The 17,034-nt window shown below is 40.3% G+C and overlaps 1 protein-coding gene across 2 annotated transcripts in view; it reads left to right on the top strand.

Moving 5' to 3' along the window:
• Positions 1 to 13,235: 13,235 nt before the first annotated feature.
• Positions 13,236 to 17,034, top strand: part of NFKB1 (nuclear factor kappa B subunit 1) — a 98,460-nt gene continuing 94,661 nt past the window's right edge. For both annotated transcript variants that reach the window (XM_068975729.1, XM_068975728.1), the window contains exon 1: positions 13,236 to 13,274. In XM_068975729.1, coding sequence (XP_068831830.1) covers positions 13,236 to 13,274 — 39 coding nt within the window. The remainder of the gene's footprint in view (positions 13,275 to 17,034) is intronic.

The following is a 17,034-nucleotide window of genomic DNA, read 5'->3' as shown; positions in this document are numbered from 1 at the left end:
TTATTCTAGGATATGTCCCTTACTCTCATTGCATGGTCTTATGAGGTCACAGCTGAATGTTAGATTGTTAAATGATATCTCTTTACCCTAGATGATTGGAGCTTCAGAGTCTCTCAGAAGTTCCAGGAACTTCTGGAATCTCAGTTCAGCTTATTCTTGTTCCCCTTGTCTGGATTTGGATCTCCAGCAGCTGGTTTCTAGTAGACTTTGTAGAATCTTGTCCTGCACTCGCACAGTTTAGTATTTGGCAGATGCCCAGAAGTGACTCCTATGCAGATTTATGAGCCTCTTTCTCTGTGTATCTCTCCTTTCTGAAACTCTTCCCCAGTGAGATTGCTGCCCTCTGTTTGAGCTCTATTTCCTCATGTCATAGTTTGGAACACACCCTCAGTCAAACCATGAATTTGGAGCACACCTCAAGTGTTTCCATTCTCTTACAGTATATTGTCTTATACTGTCTCTTGTCCAGTGTCTTAAATTATTGCTTTAGCTATTTTGTGTAGCTTTTACATTTGATTATGGCAACGGGGGAAAGTTTAGTAATTGTTTCTCTGTCATGACTGAAACCAAATGTTCACATTTGGACAAATCTGAAATTGCATTGTTTATTTCCATTAATGCAAAATTTATTTTTTAAAATATTTATTTACTAATTTGGCAATACAAAGAAGCAGAACTCTCATCTATTTTTGTTGTTGTTGTTGTTTAGTCACTAAGGCATGTTCGACCCTTGCAACCCCTTGCACTATAGCCCGCCAGGCTCCTCTGACCATGGGATTTCCCAGGCAAAAATACTGGAGTGGGTTGCCATTTCCTTCTCCAGGGGATCTTTTCAACCCAGGGATCAAACCCTCTTCTCCTGCATTGACAGGTGGATTCTTTACCACTGAGCCACCAGGGACACCCAACAAGGCATTCAAAACAAAATTTACTTATTTTTAATTGATTGATGGTTGTTCTACAATATTGCTTTGATTTCTGTCATACATCAACATGAATTAACTATAGGTGTACATATCCAGCAAGGCATTTTTGAATGATCAGTCTGCCTCTCATAGAAGGTTTTGGTTAGGATGTAGGGAAAACCCTCAGTCACTCAGCATATTATATGATAAGCATTACCTTTTAAGCATTAAGAATCTGTTAAGGTGATGCTTATAGTGTGATATGGTGAATGGCTGACTACTTCTGGCTTTGTCTTTTAAGAAATAAGGCAATAATGTGAAAGATGCTTAAGGAAGAAAAAACACCACAATAAAGGACAATAATGGAGGCTATCATTGTCATTCAGAGGTGAGGTGGTGAAAGTTTAACTGGAATGTAACAGTGAAAGGAATGTGGAAAGGAGGGGCAGATGCAGGAAATAATACAGAAAAAAAATCAACAGAAATTGATTATTAACTAGATATGTGTGAGATAGGCAGATGGAAAAGCAGAAAAAGTTGATTGATTTTTTTCCCCTGAGTGCGTGAGAGAATGATATATTGGCAAAAACTGGAAAGTCAAGCAATGGGGCTCATTACTCTCAGTTCAGTTCAGTTCAGTGGCTCAGTCGTGTCGGATTCTTTGCGACCCCATGAATCACAGCATGCCAGGCCTCCCTGTCCATCACCAACTCCCGGAGTTCACTCAGACTCAGGTCCACCGAATCGGTGATGCCATCCAGCCATCTCATCCTCTGTCGTCCCCTTCTCCTCCTGCCCCCAGTCCCTCTCAGCATCAGAGTCTTTTCCAATGAGTCAACTCTTCGCATGAGGTGGCCAAAGTACTGGGGTTTCAGCTTTAGCATCATTCCTTCCAAAGAACACCCAGGGCTGATCTTCAGAATGGACTGGTTGGATCTCCTTGCAGTCCAAGGGACTCTAAAGAGTCTTCTCCAACACCACAGTTCAAAAGCATCAATTCTTCGGCACTCAGCTTTCTTCACAGTCCAACTCTCACATCCATACATGACCACTGGAAAACCCATAGCCTTGACTAGGTGGACCTTAGTCCGCAAAGCAACGTCTCTGCTTTTGAATATGCCCTCTAGGTTGCTCATAACTTTTCTTCCAAGGAGTAAGTGTCTTTTAATTTCATGGCTGCAGTCACCATCTGCAGTGAGTTTGGAGCCCCCAAAAATAAAGTCCGACACTGTTTCCACTGTTTCCCCATCTATTTCCCATGAAGTGATGGGACCAGATGCCATGATCTTCGTTTTCTGAATGTTGAGCTTTATGCCAACTTTTTCACTCTCCTCTTTCACTTTCATCAAGAGGCTTTTTAGTTCCTCTTCACTTTCTGCCATAAGGGTGGTGTCATCTGCATATCAGAGCTTACTGATATTTCTCCTGGCAATCTTGATTCCAGCTTGTGCTTCTTCCAGCCCAGCATTTCTCATGATGTGCTCTGCATATAAGTTAAATAAGCAGCGTGACACTATACAGCCTTGACATACTCCTTTTCCTATTTGGAACCAGTCTATTGTTCCATGTCCAGTTCTAACTGTTGCTTGCTGACCTGCATATAGGTTTCTCAAGGGGCAGGTCAGGTGGTCTGGTATTCCCAACTCTTTCAGAATTTTCCACAGTTTATTGTGATCCACACAGTCAAAGGCTTTGACATAGTCAGTAAAGCAGAAGTAGATGTTTTTCTGGAACTCTCTTGCTTTTTCCATGTTCCAGTGGATGTTGGCAATTTGATCTCTGGTTCCTCTGCCTTTTCTAAAACAAGCTTGAACATCTGGAAGTTCACAGTTCACATACTGCTGAAGCCTGGCTTGGAGAATTTTGAGCATTACTTTACTAGCATGTGAGATGAGTGCAATTGTGCAGTCGTTTGACCTTTCTTTGGCATTGCCTTTCTTTGGAATTGGAATGAAAACTGACCTTTTCCAGTCCTGTGGCCACTGCTGAGTTTTCCAAATTTGCTGGCATAGTGAGTGCAGCACTTTCACAGCATCATCTTTCAGGATTTGAAACAGCTCAACTGGAATTTCATCACCTTCACTAGCTTTGTTTGTAGTGATGCTTTCTAAGGCCTACTTGACTTCACATTCCAGGATGTCTAGCTCTAGGTGAATGATCACAGCATCGTAATTATCTGGGTCAGGAAGATCTTTTTTGTAGAATTCTTCTGTGTATTCTTGCCACCTCTTCTTAATATCTTCTGCTTCTATTAGTTCTATACTATTTCTGTCCTTTATCGAGCCCATCTTTGCATGAAATGTTCCCTTGTTATTTCTAATTGTCTTGAAGAGATCTCTAGTCTTTCCCGTTCTGTTGTTTTCCTCTATTTCTTTGCATTGATGGCTGAGGAAGGCTTTCTTATCTCTTCTTGCTATTCTTTGGAACTCTGCATTCAGATGCTTATATCTTTCCTTTTCTCCTTTGCTTTTTGCTTCTCTTCTTTTCACAGCTATTTGTAAGGCCTCCTCAGACAGCCATTTTGGTTTTTTGCATTTCTTTTCCATGGGGATGGTCTTGATCTCTGTCTCCTGTACAATGTCACGAACCTGTGTCCATAGTTCATCAGGCACTCTATCTATCAGATCTAGGCCCTTAAATCTATTTCTCACTTCCACTATATAATCATAAGGTCATACCTGAATGGTCTAGTGGTTTTCCCTACTTTCTTCAATTTAAGTCTGAATTTGGCCATTGCCTTCTCCCAGCCATACCCTAGGAATGACAAATTTGGTGTTAAGTAGTAGAGAGTTCAGAGAAGGCAATGGCATCCCACTCCAGTACTCTTGCCTGGAAAATCCCATGGACAGAGGAGCCTGGTAGGCTACAGTCCATGGGGTCGCTAAGAGTCGGACATGACTGAGCGACCACTTTCACTTTTCGCTTCCATGCATTGGAAAAGGAAATGGCAGCCCACTTAAGTGTTCTTGCCTGGACAGTCCCAGTGATGGCGGAGCCTCGTGGGTTGCTGTCTATGGGGTCGGACAGAGTCGGGCACGACTGAAGCGACTTAGCAGTAGCAGCAGCAGTAGAGAGTTGGGCTTCCCCAGTGGCTGAGCAATAAAGAATCCACTTGCCAATGCAGAGGATGTGGATTTGATCCCTGGGTCGGAAAAATCCCCTGGAGAAAGAAAGGGAAACCCACTCTAGTATTCATTCTTGCCTGAAAATCCCATGCACAGAGAAGCCTGGTGGGCTACAGTCCATGGGGTTGCAATAGAGTCAGACACGACTTAGCAACTAAATAACAAGAAGTGGAGAGTTAAAAGGATTAAAAACATTATTAATTTGTTTTATAATGGGTTCAGTCCCTTTTTTGGGAAGATTCCCTGGAGGAGAGCATGGCAACCCACTCCAATATTCTTGCCTGGAGAATCCCACGAACAGAGGAGCCTGGTAGGCTATACTCCAGTGGGTTGCAAAGAGTCAGACACAACTGACATGACTTGGCACATAATGGTATCTGCTTAAAGCTAGCAGCAGTTTATTAATATTTATATTTTGAAGGTTTCAACAGTACTAATTTTATTTCTGTTTATACTCTGTTGGTTTTGCCTATTGTCCTGTTTCTTTTGTTCACTTGGAAACTGAATAGGCCAACAAGTAAAATGAGTACAAAGGGGGTGGTCTAAATAAGACCCTAACAAAGTGTAACTACCAAATTACCAAGATAATCTACCTAACCGATGCCCCACATGCGCTCCATTACCCGTGACCTTATGCTGCATTGCTTTTGCCTGCCCTCCAACTTACTAAACTGTTGCATTAGTTAGCCTTTGCTCCATAAAAACAAAATATTACCACAAAGCTAAGATACAAGCATTTGCTATTTGTCTCAGTCAGTGAGGCTGTCCAGGTCATCTGCGGATCTCTGGAAACTTTGGCTGCTCTGCTGGTGCTGTGTGGTCTAGGGGTCCACAGCCTGCGTGTCCCCTCACTGCTCCCTGTGTGGTCTCTTGTCCTGCACTGGGAGGGCCCACGCTTACTCACAGGGTAGCTGTGTTTAAAGAGAGCAGGATGGTCATTGCAAGGCCTTGAAGTCTGCATTTACAGCTCACACTTCTGTCTACTCTGTCAGTCAGAGTAAGTAATAGGCCTACCAAGATTCAAAGGATGGAGAAATAGATTTTTCTTTTTGTCAAATGGAGTTGCAAAGAATTTTTGGTCATTGCTTTCAATCTGCCACAACTGTCAGCTCTGTGAGTACAAGCACTGCATCATTCTTGTGTACTTTGGTGTTTTTGGCAACTGACACATAGTAGGCCTGAATGTTTTTTTAATAAATGACTAAATTAATGTAGGGAGGAAGCATTCAAGGAGCATTTCAATGGACCTTAATTTTATACTTTCATCATACCGTTAGTGAGAAGGGTGTTTTCTATGGGCATGTTTCAGAGAGAATCTCTTTATTCTCCTTCTAGCCTTTGAACTTGATCAAAGAAGATGTTTAAAGCAAAACAAAGCAAAAGACAAATACCATTTACATTAATGTTGTCTGGTATTTTTACCTTTACTTTTGTCTTGGAAGAACTCTCTAAAGTACTGTGTCTTGTCACAATCCTGTTCTAGCCTTCAGGCTATACTAAGGGTAGACTGCCTCCAACCTGAACATTTGGGAGACCTGGAGCTAAGATGCTGCATTAAAGTTGTGAGACCAGGAGGAAAATTACTTCTCCTGCTTAGAAAATGATTGAATCATGGTGGAGTCAGATTAGCTGGCATTACTCTGTCCATCTAAGGGGATGCCTTCCTCTCTACAAACCTCAGTATTCCCAGCTGGGACAGTATTTCCCAGAATTATTTTGAGAGTTACGTGAAATATGTGAAGCACTAGCTCTCATCCCTTACTCATGACAGGTACTCAGTAAAGTTTAGTTCTTTCTTCATGTGAAGCAGCTCACTGTCATGACACAATGCCATGCATATGGGTTTCTCATCCTTGGCACAGTTGACGTTTGGGGTTGGATATTTCTTTATTGTGAGGGGCTGTCCTGTACATTAGAGGATGTTCAGCAGCATTTCTAATATCTACTCACTAGATACCAATAGGACCACCTGCCTGTTGTGATGGATGAAAATGTCTGCAGCTATTGCCAAATATCCCTGCAGGCAAAATGCAGACATTTTTTTCAGCAGTGATACGGATCGGGAGGGAATGTGGCAGTATATCCGTAAATGTAGGATGGGAAAAAAATAAAAACACTTGTTTCTTCTCAGAGTGCCTAAAACTTTTGCCGCCTGTTATTCCCATCATTTTTTGTGAACATATTGTCTACTGCGCTGCATAGAATGGCTAGCATTTGCTATGTGTCACTGACTGTACTAGTAAGCTTTGCAGGCAGTAATAGTTGAATGTTGTGTCACACTGGCATTCCGTTGCGAACAAGGACCTTATCTTATACCAGCTCCAAGCATAATGCGTTTGTACTTACTAGGTAGCTATTCTGCATGTTAATTGGTCACATTGCATCTAACTCAAACAGTAGGGAGCTGAAAATGAAATGGAGGAGTGGAAAAACGTAGAAAATGAGTTTATATTTTCTGAAAATGTCAGTTCGGTTCAGTCATTCAGTCATGTCTGACTCTGCAACCCCATGGACTGCAGCACGCTAGGCTTCCCTGTCCATCACCAACTCCCGGAGCTCACTCAAACTCCTGCCCATTGAGTCAGTGATGCTGTCCAACCATCTTATCCTCTGTTGTCCCCTTCTCCCGCCTTCAATCTTTCCCAGCATTAGGGTCTTTTCAAATGAGTCAGTTCTTCACATCAGGTGGCCAAAGTATTGGAGCTTCAGCTTCAGCATCAGTCCTTCCAATGAATATTCAGGACTGATTTCCTTTAGGATGGACTGGTTGGATCTCCTTGCAGTCCAAGGGACTCTCGAGTCTTCTCCAACACCACAGTTCAGAAGTATCAGTTCTTCAATGCTCAGCTTTCTTTATAGTCCAACCCTCACATCCATACATGACTACTGGAAAAACCATAGCTTTGAGTAGGTGGACCTTTATTGGCAAAGTAATGTCTCTGTTTTTTAATATGCTGTCTAATTTTGTCATAGCTTTTCTCCCAAGGAGCAAGTGTCTTTTAATTTCATTTGCACTTACTAGGAAGTTGTACTTACTAGGTAGCTATTCTACATGTTAATTGGTCCCATTGCCCCTAATTCAAACAGTGAGTGAGTGAGTGAGTGAGTGAGTGAGTGAGTGAGTGAAGTCGCTCAGTCGTGTCTGACTCTTTGCAACCCTGTGAACTGTAGCCTACCAAGCTCCTCTGTCCACGGGATTCTCCAAGCAAGAGTACTGGAGTGGGTTGCCATTTCCTTCTCCAGGGGATCTTCCCGACCCAGGGATAGAACCCAGGTCTCCCGCATTGCAGGCAGACGCTTTAACCTCTGAGCCAGTAGGGAGCTAAAAATGAAATGGAGGAGTAGAAAAGCAGAAAATGAGTTTATACAAATCTAAATGTGGTAGGACACAAATATTTATTCTTTTTCAAAAACTCAAAAAATCAGCTATTCTGAGAAAAGTAAACTCACCACTAACTTTCATCTTCACTATCAATATATGGTCAGAAGATATAAATAAATAGCCCCTTTAAAGTTAATTTTTTTCTATTTATTATGAAGAAGAGTCCAGTAGTACTTAGTTTTTGATTCATTCATGTTTTATGTCTTATTCATTGTAATCATTAATTGTTAAAGATGTCAGAGTTAAACTTTAAATTCAGGACAGGGTTTTGTTTTCCTTTTTTTTTTTTTGCTATTAAAATATGTGTTTCCAACTACATAATTAAGTTAGAAAATTAAAACAGAAATTTATACTTAAGGAGTAAAAGTCTCTACATTGCTATGTATGGGTCTGAATTATCATTTTAGCAATTATGTAACGTGTAACTGGATGAATGTAGCATAATTATAATTAATGATCTCCTATCAAAGGACATTTAAATTGTTTACAGTTCTTTGCTGCAGCTCAGATGGTAAAAACCTGCCTGCAATGCGGGAGACCTGGGTTCAATCCCTGAGTTGGGAAGATCCCCTGGAGAGGGGAATGGCAACCCACTCCAGTATTCTGGCCTGGAGAATTCCATGGGCTGTACAGTCCATGGGGTCGCAAACAGACATGACTGAGTGACTTTCACTTTCACTTCACTTCATAGTCTTGTAAGTTTTTTTCACACTTGCCCATATAATTCTTTAGTACACATTTCTGAAAGTGGAATTGCAGAGTGAATGTTGTTGTTCAGTCGCTAAGTCCTGTTGGACTCTGGACTGCAGCCCCCAGTGGGTGATGCTGTCTGAGCATCTCATCCTCTGCTGCCCTCTTCTCCTTTGCCTTCGGTTTTTCCCTGCATCAGGGTCTTTTTTCAGTGAGTCGGCTCTTTGTATCAGGTGGCCAAATTATTGGAGCTTCAGCATCAGCCCTTCCAATGAATATTCAGGGAAGCTCTGATTTCCTGTAGGATGGACTAGTTTGATCTCCTTGCAGTCCAAAGAGCACTCAAGAATCTTCTCCAGCACGACAATATGAAAGCATCAATTAATTCTTCGGCGCTCAGCCTTTTTTATGGTCCAACACTCACATCCATACATGACTACTGGAAAAAACCATAGCTTTGACCATATGGACCTTTGTTGACAAAATGATATCTTTGTTTTTTCATACACTGTCTGGGTTTGCCATAGCTTTTCTTCTAAGAAGCAAGTGTCTTCTAACTCTATGGCTGCAGTCACAGTCCACAGTGATTTTTGAGCCCAAGACAAGAAAATCTGTCGCTGCTTTTACTTTTTCGCTTTCTATTTGCGATGAAGTGATGGGACTGGATGCCATGATCTTAATTTTTATAATGTTGAGTTTGAAGCCAGCTTTTTCACTGTCCTGTTTTGCCCTCATTAAGAGGCTCTTTAGTTCCTCACTTTCTGCATTAGAGTGGTATTATCTGCATATCTGAGGTTGTTGGTGTTTCTTCCTGCAATCTTAATTACAGCTTGTGCTTCATCCAGCCTGGCATTTTGCATGGTGTACTCTGCATATAAGTTAAATAAACAGGGTGACAGTATACAGCCTTTTCATACTTCTTTCCCAATTTTGAACCAGGCAGCTGTTCCATGTAAGGTTCTAACTGTTGCTTCTTGACCTTCATACAGGTCTGTGGCATGAATAGACACTCTTATTTGAATATTTCACATTATATGTAGTACATATATAATGTTTCATATATGTAGTATTATATCTTGCAGCATGTTTCCTCCAAAAAATCCCTCCATGAAAAGAAGCTCCAGTATATTCTTTCTTTTTATTAATTAAGCATCCAACAAAGAGATGATGAAAAGTCACTCTTTTTCTTGTAATTTCATCCAAGATGAGGTACTAAAATTACATCTCAACGGTGTCTATTATGACTGAAAATAAATTTGAAAGTGGAGTCACTTTCTGTCTCTGATTCCCAACCACATCTTCTGAATGGCATCGAAGATACCGTTTTTCAAACTGCAGATTGTGAAGTCATTTTAATGGATGTGAAAAATTGTCATTAATTTTTAATTAAATCAAATAGAATGTATTTTCTTACAGTGGGCTCTGGTCAAGGAGTGTGAATATATTTGATCCTGGAAAATCCCCCTGGTTACAAGGAAGGGAGTGCCACCAACTCTACCCTTAATGATCCAACCCTGTACCTTGGTTTTGCAACCCTCACTAGGAACTCCTTGTGGTAGCCTCTGATTTGGTGGTGGAATTGTCAGAGATGTGCAGAAAATAATCCATTAGGCCTTTCATGCAGAACTCACCACATATTCAGAACTTAACCAGTTATAACATTAGCCTCTCATGTGAGAAATACGAGCAGTTCACTGGGGGAGATATTATATTTATTGCTAACCAGCTACATTTTCTATTTCCCTTTCCATGGTGTGAAAATGTTCCTGAAAGCTCGCTGTTGAGGGAGAGAGATGCAGTTTAGGCCCATCTTCTCACAGTCAGTTCAGTGTCTCCCTTTCTGTTTCAGAGTCCGTCCTCAAAAGCACAGAACTGTGTGCAAAGGGAAAGTGAGAGGAAGGGCTGGGGGAGCAGGAAGGAAGTAGGGACTTTCCCTGGTCTTTCCTAATCCTTCAGTTCCAAAGGCTTAGTTGGTATTTCAGAATTTTGAAATAAAACCTGCTCTTACAATTAATGCAAATATTACTCAGTGATTCATCCTTTCCAGATAATTCTTGGTTTCATTTGACATTTTATTTTTAAATCATGAATTAGCATTGACATCACTCCCAGGGTACTGTTACCTCAGCTCTTCACAGGGAACTGTCTTACAAAGGCCAAGTTCAGATTTTAACCATCATCCATATCTCTTGGGCTGCTTTTGGGCTTTTAAAACTATGATCTTTTGGTACAGGTTCGTACATAAATCATAGGGAGGATGTTGGAGGGAGGACTCTTATGTAATTGGGTGTTTCTCCCAGTGATTTGATTTAGAGATCTTTGAGATTTTCACTACAGTGGTGATCATGATAATAACCCTGCGTCATTTCTAATCAAGTAGATTTAGTTGCATTTTTAGAATTAGGGTCAGGCCCATCTTACATTAAATCAAAGGTCAGGAAACCATCCACAGGTTTAAATATATATGTAAAATCAGTGTAATCGAGATTCTGAACAGGTTTTGTCAGTTTAACAAACCAGCAGCCTCCTTTTGCTTTTGAAGACTGTGGGCTAAGATTAGAGGATTCAGGTGATGAGCCCACATTAAAGGCAAAAAAAAAAAAAAAAATTGGTCTTAATATTTTTCTTGGAAGCTAAGGCTTCTGTGGTGTTCTGAGAATAAGAATTTTTCACATGGAATGTTGTAACCAGTGTTAGCCGTGTGTTTCAGTGTAAGGCTATTTGCAATCATTCTTTTCTTTTTAATATTTATTTATTGAAACTCTTGGTTGCGCTGGGCTTCCCTTGTGGCTCAACTGGTAAAGAATCCGCTTGCAATGTGAGAGACCTGGCTGGGTGCGATCCCTGGGTTGGAAAGATCCCCTGGAGAGGGGAATGGCTACTCACTCCAGTATTCTGGCCTGGAGAATTCCACGGACCATGTGGTCCGTGGGGTTGCAAAGAGTCGGACACGACTGAGCGACTTTCACATACTTGGTTGCTCTGGGTCTTGGTTGCAGGATCTTTAGTTGTGACATGAGGGATCTTTTAGTTGTGCTATGTGGGATTTAGTTCCCTGATGAGGGATTGAACTTGGGCCCCTACACTGGAGCATGAAATCTTAACCTCTGGACCACCAGGAAAGTCCCTAGTATTCTTTATGTAACTGAAAATCATGTTACTGAATCTTTAACTTGAATATATATGGAACTCCATATTAAAACTTCCCCACTTACGAAAAGAGTTCTGATGTAGGTGACTTGTTCTTTGAATAAGCATTTGTTAGCTAACTAACATATTCCGAGCAGAATTCTATTTCTTTCAAAGGTCCATCCCCCATCACAATCTCTCATATTGCAGATAAGGAAACATAGGACACGGTAGGTTAGTTATATATCCACAGTCACACACCCAGCAGTGGCAAAACTCTTGAATTTCAAATGACTTAATTCTTCACTGTATCAGGTCAATTTTCCTCCTTTTAGCTGGCCTTAATCAACTACAGCTGTTTGTAATTTGTTAGTTTCTTGTTTTCAACAAATATTTTTCCTGCAAATCTGTAGGAGTTCTTGCTGTGTAGAACTCAGAGCTGCTCTTTCGCCTTTGTTGAAGTTGGGCGTGTTCTGCATCCCACAAGGAGCCCTCCAGTGCCTCCCCGACCCCTGCCTAGTCACAGAGTGCTGTAGTAGGAGAGGATCTCATTGGAGATTGGAGTCCTCTTTCAGGGATTTTGGATCATTGAATGATATATTCATTAGAGTGCAGGCCAAACCATTTTAACAAAGAGACCCGACAGTAGACTGGGTTAAGCAACAGGGGAGCTGATTTCTTTTCTCACATCACCATCATTCAGCTGCCGTTCATCATTATGTAGGTGGCAGAAGCCACAGTGGGAAAGAGAAGAAACAAAAACACGAGGAAGGATGTCAAGAGCTTTAAGCCCAGACCTGGAAATGGCACACAGAAAATAGTTCTGACATGCCACTGGCAAGCATTTCTTCAGATGACCGTCCCTAACTCCACAGGCATATGGGGTGTACTCTGAGCGTGTTTCCAGCTACAAGTCTATTACTGTGGGAAAGGAGAGGACAGATTCTAGTGGGCTGCAGACAGCTTTAGGGCAGCCCCCATCTCAAGTGCCCTTGAATGTTTTATAGACTTCATGAAGAAAAAGAGAAAAATTAGCCTCAAATTAATACTTACTTTCAACTGTGTATTTTTAAATCTTCTAATTTTTTCAGGGAATATATGTAAAATTTGATCTAAGTAAATTTAACTACAGTTAACTAAAGTTAACCTATACATGTTTAAAATAATGATGAGTACTTCTTACGGAAATCCAAAACGATGTGTGATTTTAAACACTTTTTTTATCTGGTCATGTGGCTCTTCATTTTTGTCAGGACCTTTGGGTAATAGAAAATGTCTAGGGCCTTTGATGTATTGACATCTGGCTGGGTTGAGTAAATCTGAGACTCTAGCCTTGATAATAAAGGCTCCTATGTTCATGCCTTTTGATTGCACACTTCATATCAATGTTTCTGTACCGCTCTGACAGTGAGAGAAAGTGGCCTGAAACAGCAGAGAGTTCTAGAGGACAGCGCACTGCACACTGCTGCTGTCCTTCCCTCGTGCTGTACAAAGCACTGACCGGCCCCCCGACAGCCAAATGACTCCCTCTGAGTTTCTCAACTTAAGTGGCATGTAGAAAGTGGGGAGATAGTTCCAGGACCATGACAGAATTCATGAAGGGTTGGAAAATAACCTACACAAAGAGCTCAGTGAATCTTTGAAGTCTGGATGGTAACAAAAAGAAATGGCCTCTAAGAAATCTAATGGCATGATTTCTGTACCGAGGATGAAGGCTAGCTGTACCAAACTCCAGGACACTGTTGTGAGGTTGACATAAGGGTTGTGGGTTATGCGTAAGTGGTAATTCCTTGATTATGCAATCTTTCTACTGTTAGACTTAGATTCCCAAGAGGAACTACACAGTATTTCCTCCTAAGGTCTTTAAAAAAAGGTGGGGTGGGGGGGGGAGGTTATATTTGGTCTTACTGAAATAATACAGTTTACTCCTTCATAGTGGAATTTTTAAGGTTTATTCCAGTCTTAACAGTTCGGTTTTGTATTCTTTTGATGCACAGCTCCAGAATGGCAGAAGACGACCCATATTTGGGAGGACATGAACAAGTACGTAGTATAATAATCTTGCTAATAATTTTTACAACAGCAGTATAAACAACAGTCACTATCAGGAAAACTCTTAAAAGAGGTAAAAATTACTTTTAAATTGTTTTTCTTGTCTATTTACAGAAGGTCTTAGAGCATTTACATAAGGTCTTCGAGGACATGCCATGTAAAACAACAGTATCCCTGCTGTCACACTCTTGTAGCATAAAAGTTATACATGCTGCTGGTCAAATGATAGCTACTATGTTAGTTTGTTGGGGCTGCTGTAACATTACCACAAACTGGGTGAGTTAAGACAACAGATATATATTCCCTCTCAGTTCTGGAGGCAAGCAATTCAAAAGTAAGATGATGACAGGACTGGTTAGTTCTGGAAGTTCTGACGGAGAACCTGTGCTTCTCTCCTAGCTTCTGGTGGTTACTGGAAGTCCTTGGCATTCCTTGTCTTGGAGCTGCTCCTCTCCAGCACATTCCTTCTTCTCTTTGTCTCCTCGGTATGGAGATACCCAAATCTCCCCGCTCTTTTCTCTTATAAAAGTATCAGGCAGTGGATCGAGGGCCCATTCTTCAGGATGACCTCGTCTCAACTTGATCACATCTACAAAGACCCTGTTTTTAAGTAAGGTCACATTCACAGGTATTAGGAGTTAGGACTTGAACATATCATTTTGGGGGGAGGCCAAAGTATTTATTTAAAACTCATCTAATGAGGAGGCAGATTGGTATAGTGAAAAGGAGTTAGAATTCAAAGATCTTAACTAAGTGCTGACTGCTCTTAAAACTTGAGGAATCACTTAGCACCCCCACCCCACCCCATACAGGGGTGTTTAAAAGACTTAATGGGCAATGAATGTGCTTTGGGGACATGGAACTGTTCCTTATAATTATATTAGCAATTATAAAGGGATACTAGTGTCCTTTTTTTTTTTCTCCTAATATCATAACTTGAAAAATTTCAATTTCAAGCCTATAGAAATGTTGAATAGTCCAGCTAATCTTTATTGGTTGTTAATATTTTGCTCTATACATATATATATGTGTGTACACACACAGAAAGAAATTTATGTATAGTGTGTGTGTATGTGTGTATATATATATGTAGTGAACCATTTGGAAGCAATTTTCAGACTCTAGGGTAATTGCAATGGCAATATTAAGGGCATTTAAAATAGTGCCATTTATTCACTCATGATCTATTTATTGAGACATCACTATGTACCAGAACATTGGCTAAGGAAGGATACAAAAATGTGACACATTTCAGGACGCTGCCATTTTTCTAGTAGGAGGGACAGAGACATGAATAGTTTCCCTGTGGTAATGAACACTGTAGTAGTAGTCTGCGTGCAACAGGACACAGATGTCGAGAGGGAAGAAGGGCATGGTTATGCAGATGTTCCAAAGGCAGTCTATGTAAGCAGATATTTGAAATGTGTAGCTTGCTAGGCTAGACAAAGAGAGGGAGCAGTGGGTACCAGGACATCTGGTCCAAATTTCATAATCATTTCACACTTTAGCCACATAAAAAAAAATGTATTTCCCAAATTTATGCATGCGAAGAATCAGTCAGAAAGCCAAAAGTGAAATGTTTTTTGAGGGATCTAGTATTACTTCTTTAAATAAAATACTTATGTCACATTCATTACTCTTCATAATGTTCTCATTGATTTAGAAAGAATGAGTATGCATTGCTTTTCATATTAAGATGCTGCTTTTGAATTTTATTGTATAAATGATACAGATTAATCTAGCAGCATTTTCTCTGATTACAGCATGACAAACATTTGGCTACTCATATTATCAAAAACCTGTGCTTTACCTTTCACTTTTAATATGCTGTCTCTAACAAAGGCAAACACTAACCAGCATTAGGGTTGGTTGGCTTGGTTTTAAACCATGCTTTCCTGTCTATGCACAGGAAATCCTATCAGCAAGAGACGGTCCTTTATGCCACACAAGAGTAAAACCTGCTGAAAATTGTAATTTCGAAAGCTTTTCTTTGTGGGCATTTTTGTCAGCACCAGAGGTGGGGACATGTTCTGATATTTCCATTTTTAAAGAGAGAGGTCCTTGAAGTTTGAGTTTTCCCCCCCTTGTCTCAAGATTAATAATTTATATTTCCTAAAGTTTATATGTCTTCAGTGAGATCGTCAGTATTTTAATGTGTTCGGGGGTTTACTCCCCACCCCTGACCTAATGCACGTGTAAGCTGCAGCAGACACCCCTGCTTTGCTCTTCTTGTCTGAAGTGGGGCTGTGCTCTCCTGAGATCAGAGTTTTGCCCTTTAACCAGCCATTTCCTGCAGGACCACAGGAAAGGTTTTTGTTCTGCTAGATCATCTTTTCTGCTCTGAGACTGGTAAATTCTCGCTGTAAGATGGGGCCCATTTTTATAACAACACGTTTTTTCATTCCTTTATTTCCCTTTCAGCAAACAGTGAATAGTGTAGATGAACTTTACTCTTGAGCATTGATGTGAAACACATTTATTGTTCCTCAATTGAAAATTTGCATACCTCACGACTGGATCTGAAGCGTTCTTTGTTTAAACACTGTTTTTAAGTCTTGATTTTAACTAGACATACTATTGATAGATTCTTAGGTATCCAAGAATGTCCAATAATATACTAGTAAAGAAAAGGAGTAAAATATTGGTGTTTATTTTTAATGCCTGATCCAGCACATTTACTAACTAGTGTATTATAAAAACTGAAGTGTGTTTGATTTCTGTGCTGTCCACAGACATTTCATAGATGACTTATTTAGACTGAAATATGAAACTCAGAAATACAAATTTTAAATCCTGAATGAACTAAGTAGGAAGGAAATGTTACTCTTGGGATAAGTCATTTTTAGTAACATTTCAAGATAGATTATAATTCAATCACAATATGTTGTTTACCCACTGTATTGATTTTCTGGTGCTCCTGTAACCAATTGCCACAAATTTAGCAACTTGAAAAACACAAATTAATTCTCTTACAGTCTAGAGGTCAGAAGTCCATAATCAAGGTTTGGCAGAGCTGTATTCCTTTTGAAAGTTTTCCTTACCTTTTTGAACATCTGGAGGCTGCTTGCCTTTTTTGGCCTGTGACCCAACCCCTTCCATCACTTTAGCCTCCTATTTCCATTGTTACATCTCCTACCATTCAGTTTGATCTCTTGCATCCCTCTATCAGGCCCGTCCTGGATAATTCAGACTAATCTTCCCATCTCTGTATTCATTTGTAAAATCCCTTTTGCTATAGGAGACAGCATTCCAGGTTCTAGGGGTTGGGATGTGGGTGTCCTTGGGGGAGCTGTTATTCAGCATATCAAACCCACTAAATTCCAGGTATTTTCATTATACTAGGTAAATAAAGATGAAAAAAAAAAAAGATGAGGGAGCTCAGTGCTCAGTTAATCTGCTTTTTGGACTAAGTTATATTCTGAATTTTTCTATAAATTGTTCCAAGGCTCTCACTGTCTGAATCTTTGAGGATTTGCAATTGGATGCTAGAGGAGGAGTTTATTCACCATTATAAAAGAAATACAGATTTCTAGGATTATATTCTCATGTTTATATTTCTAGAAGAGTATAAGCTTTAAATCATTTATTTAACAAATATTTAAGTACCTACTCAAACATACACTGGACCCTGCAGATATACTAGTAAGCACACTACACTAGGTCCTTATCTCCATGGACTGTGCACCTGGGTTGTTCTTCTGAAATCCCTTTGTCACACAGCCATAGCCCAACCCCATGTAAAGTTCTGTAC

The sequence above is a fragment of the Capricornis sumatraensis genome, chromosome 7, assembly GCF_032405125.1.
Source record: "Capricornis sumatraensis isolate serow.1 chromosome 7, serow.2, whole genome shotgun sequence".
Classification (NCBI taxonomy): domain Eukaryota; kingdom Metazoa; phylum Chordata; class Mammalia; order Artiodactyla; family Bovidae; genus Capricornis; species Capricornis sumatraensis.
Note: the sequence above shows the minus strand (reverse complement) of the source record. Positions and strands in the feature narration are given on the sequence as shown.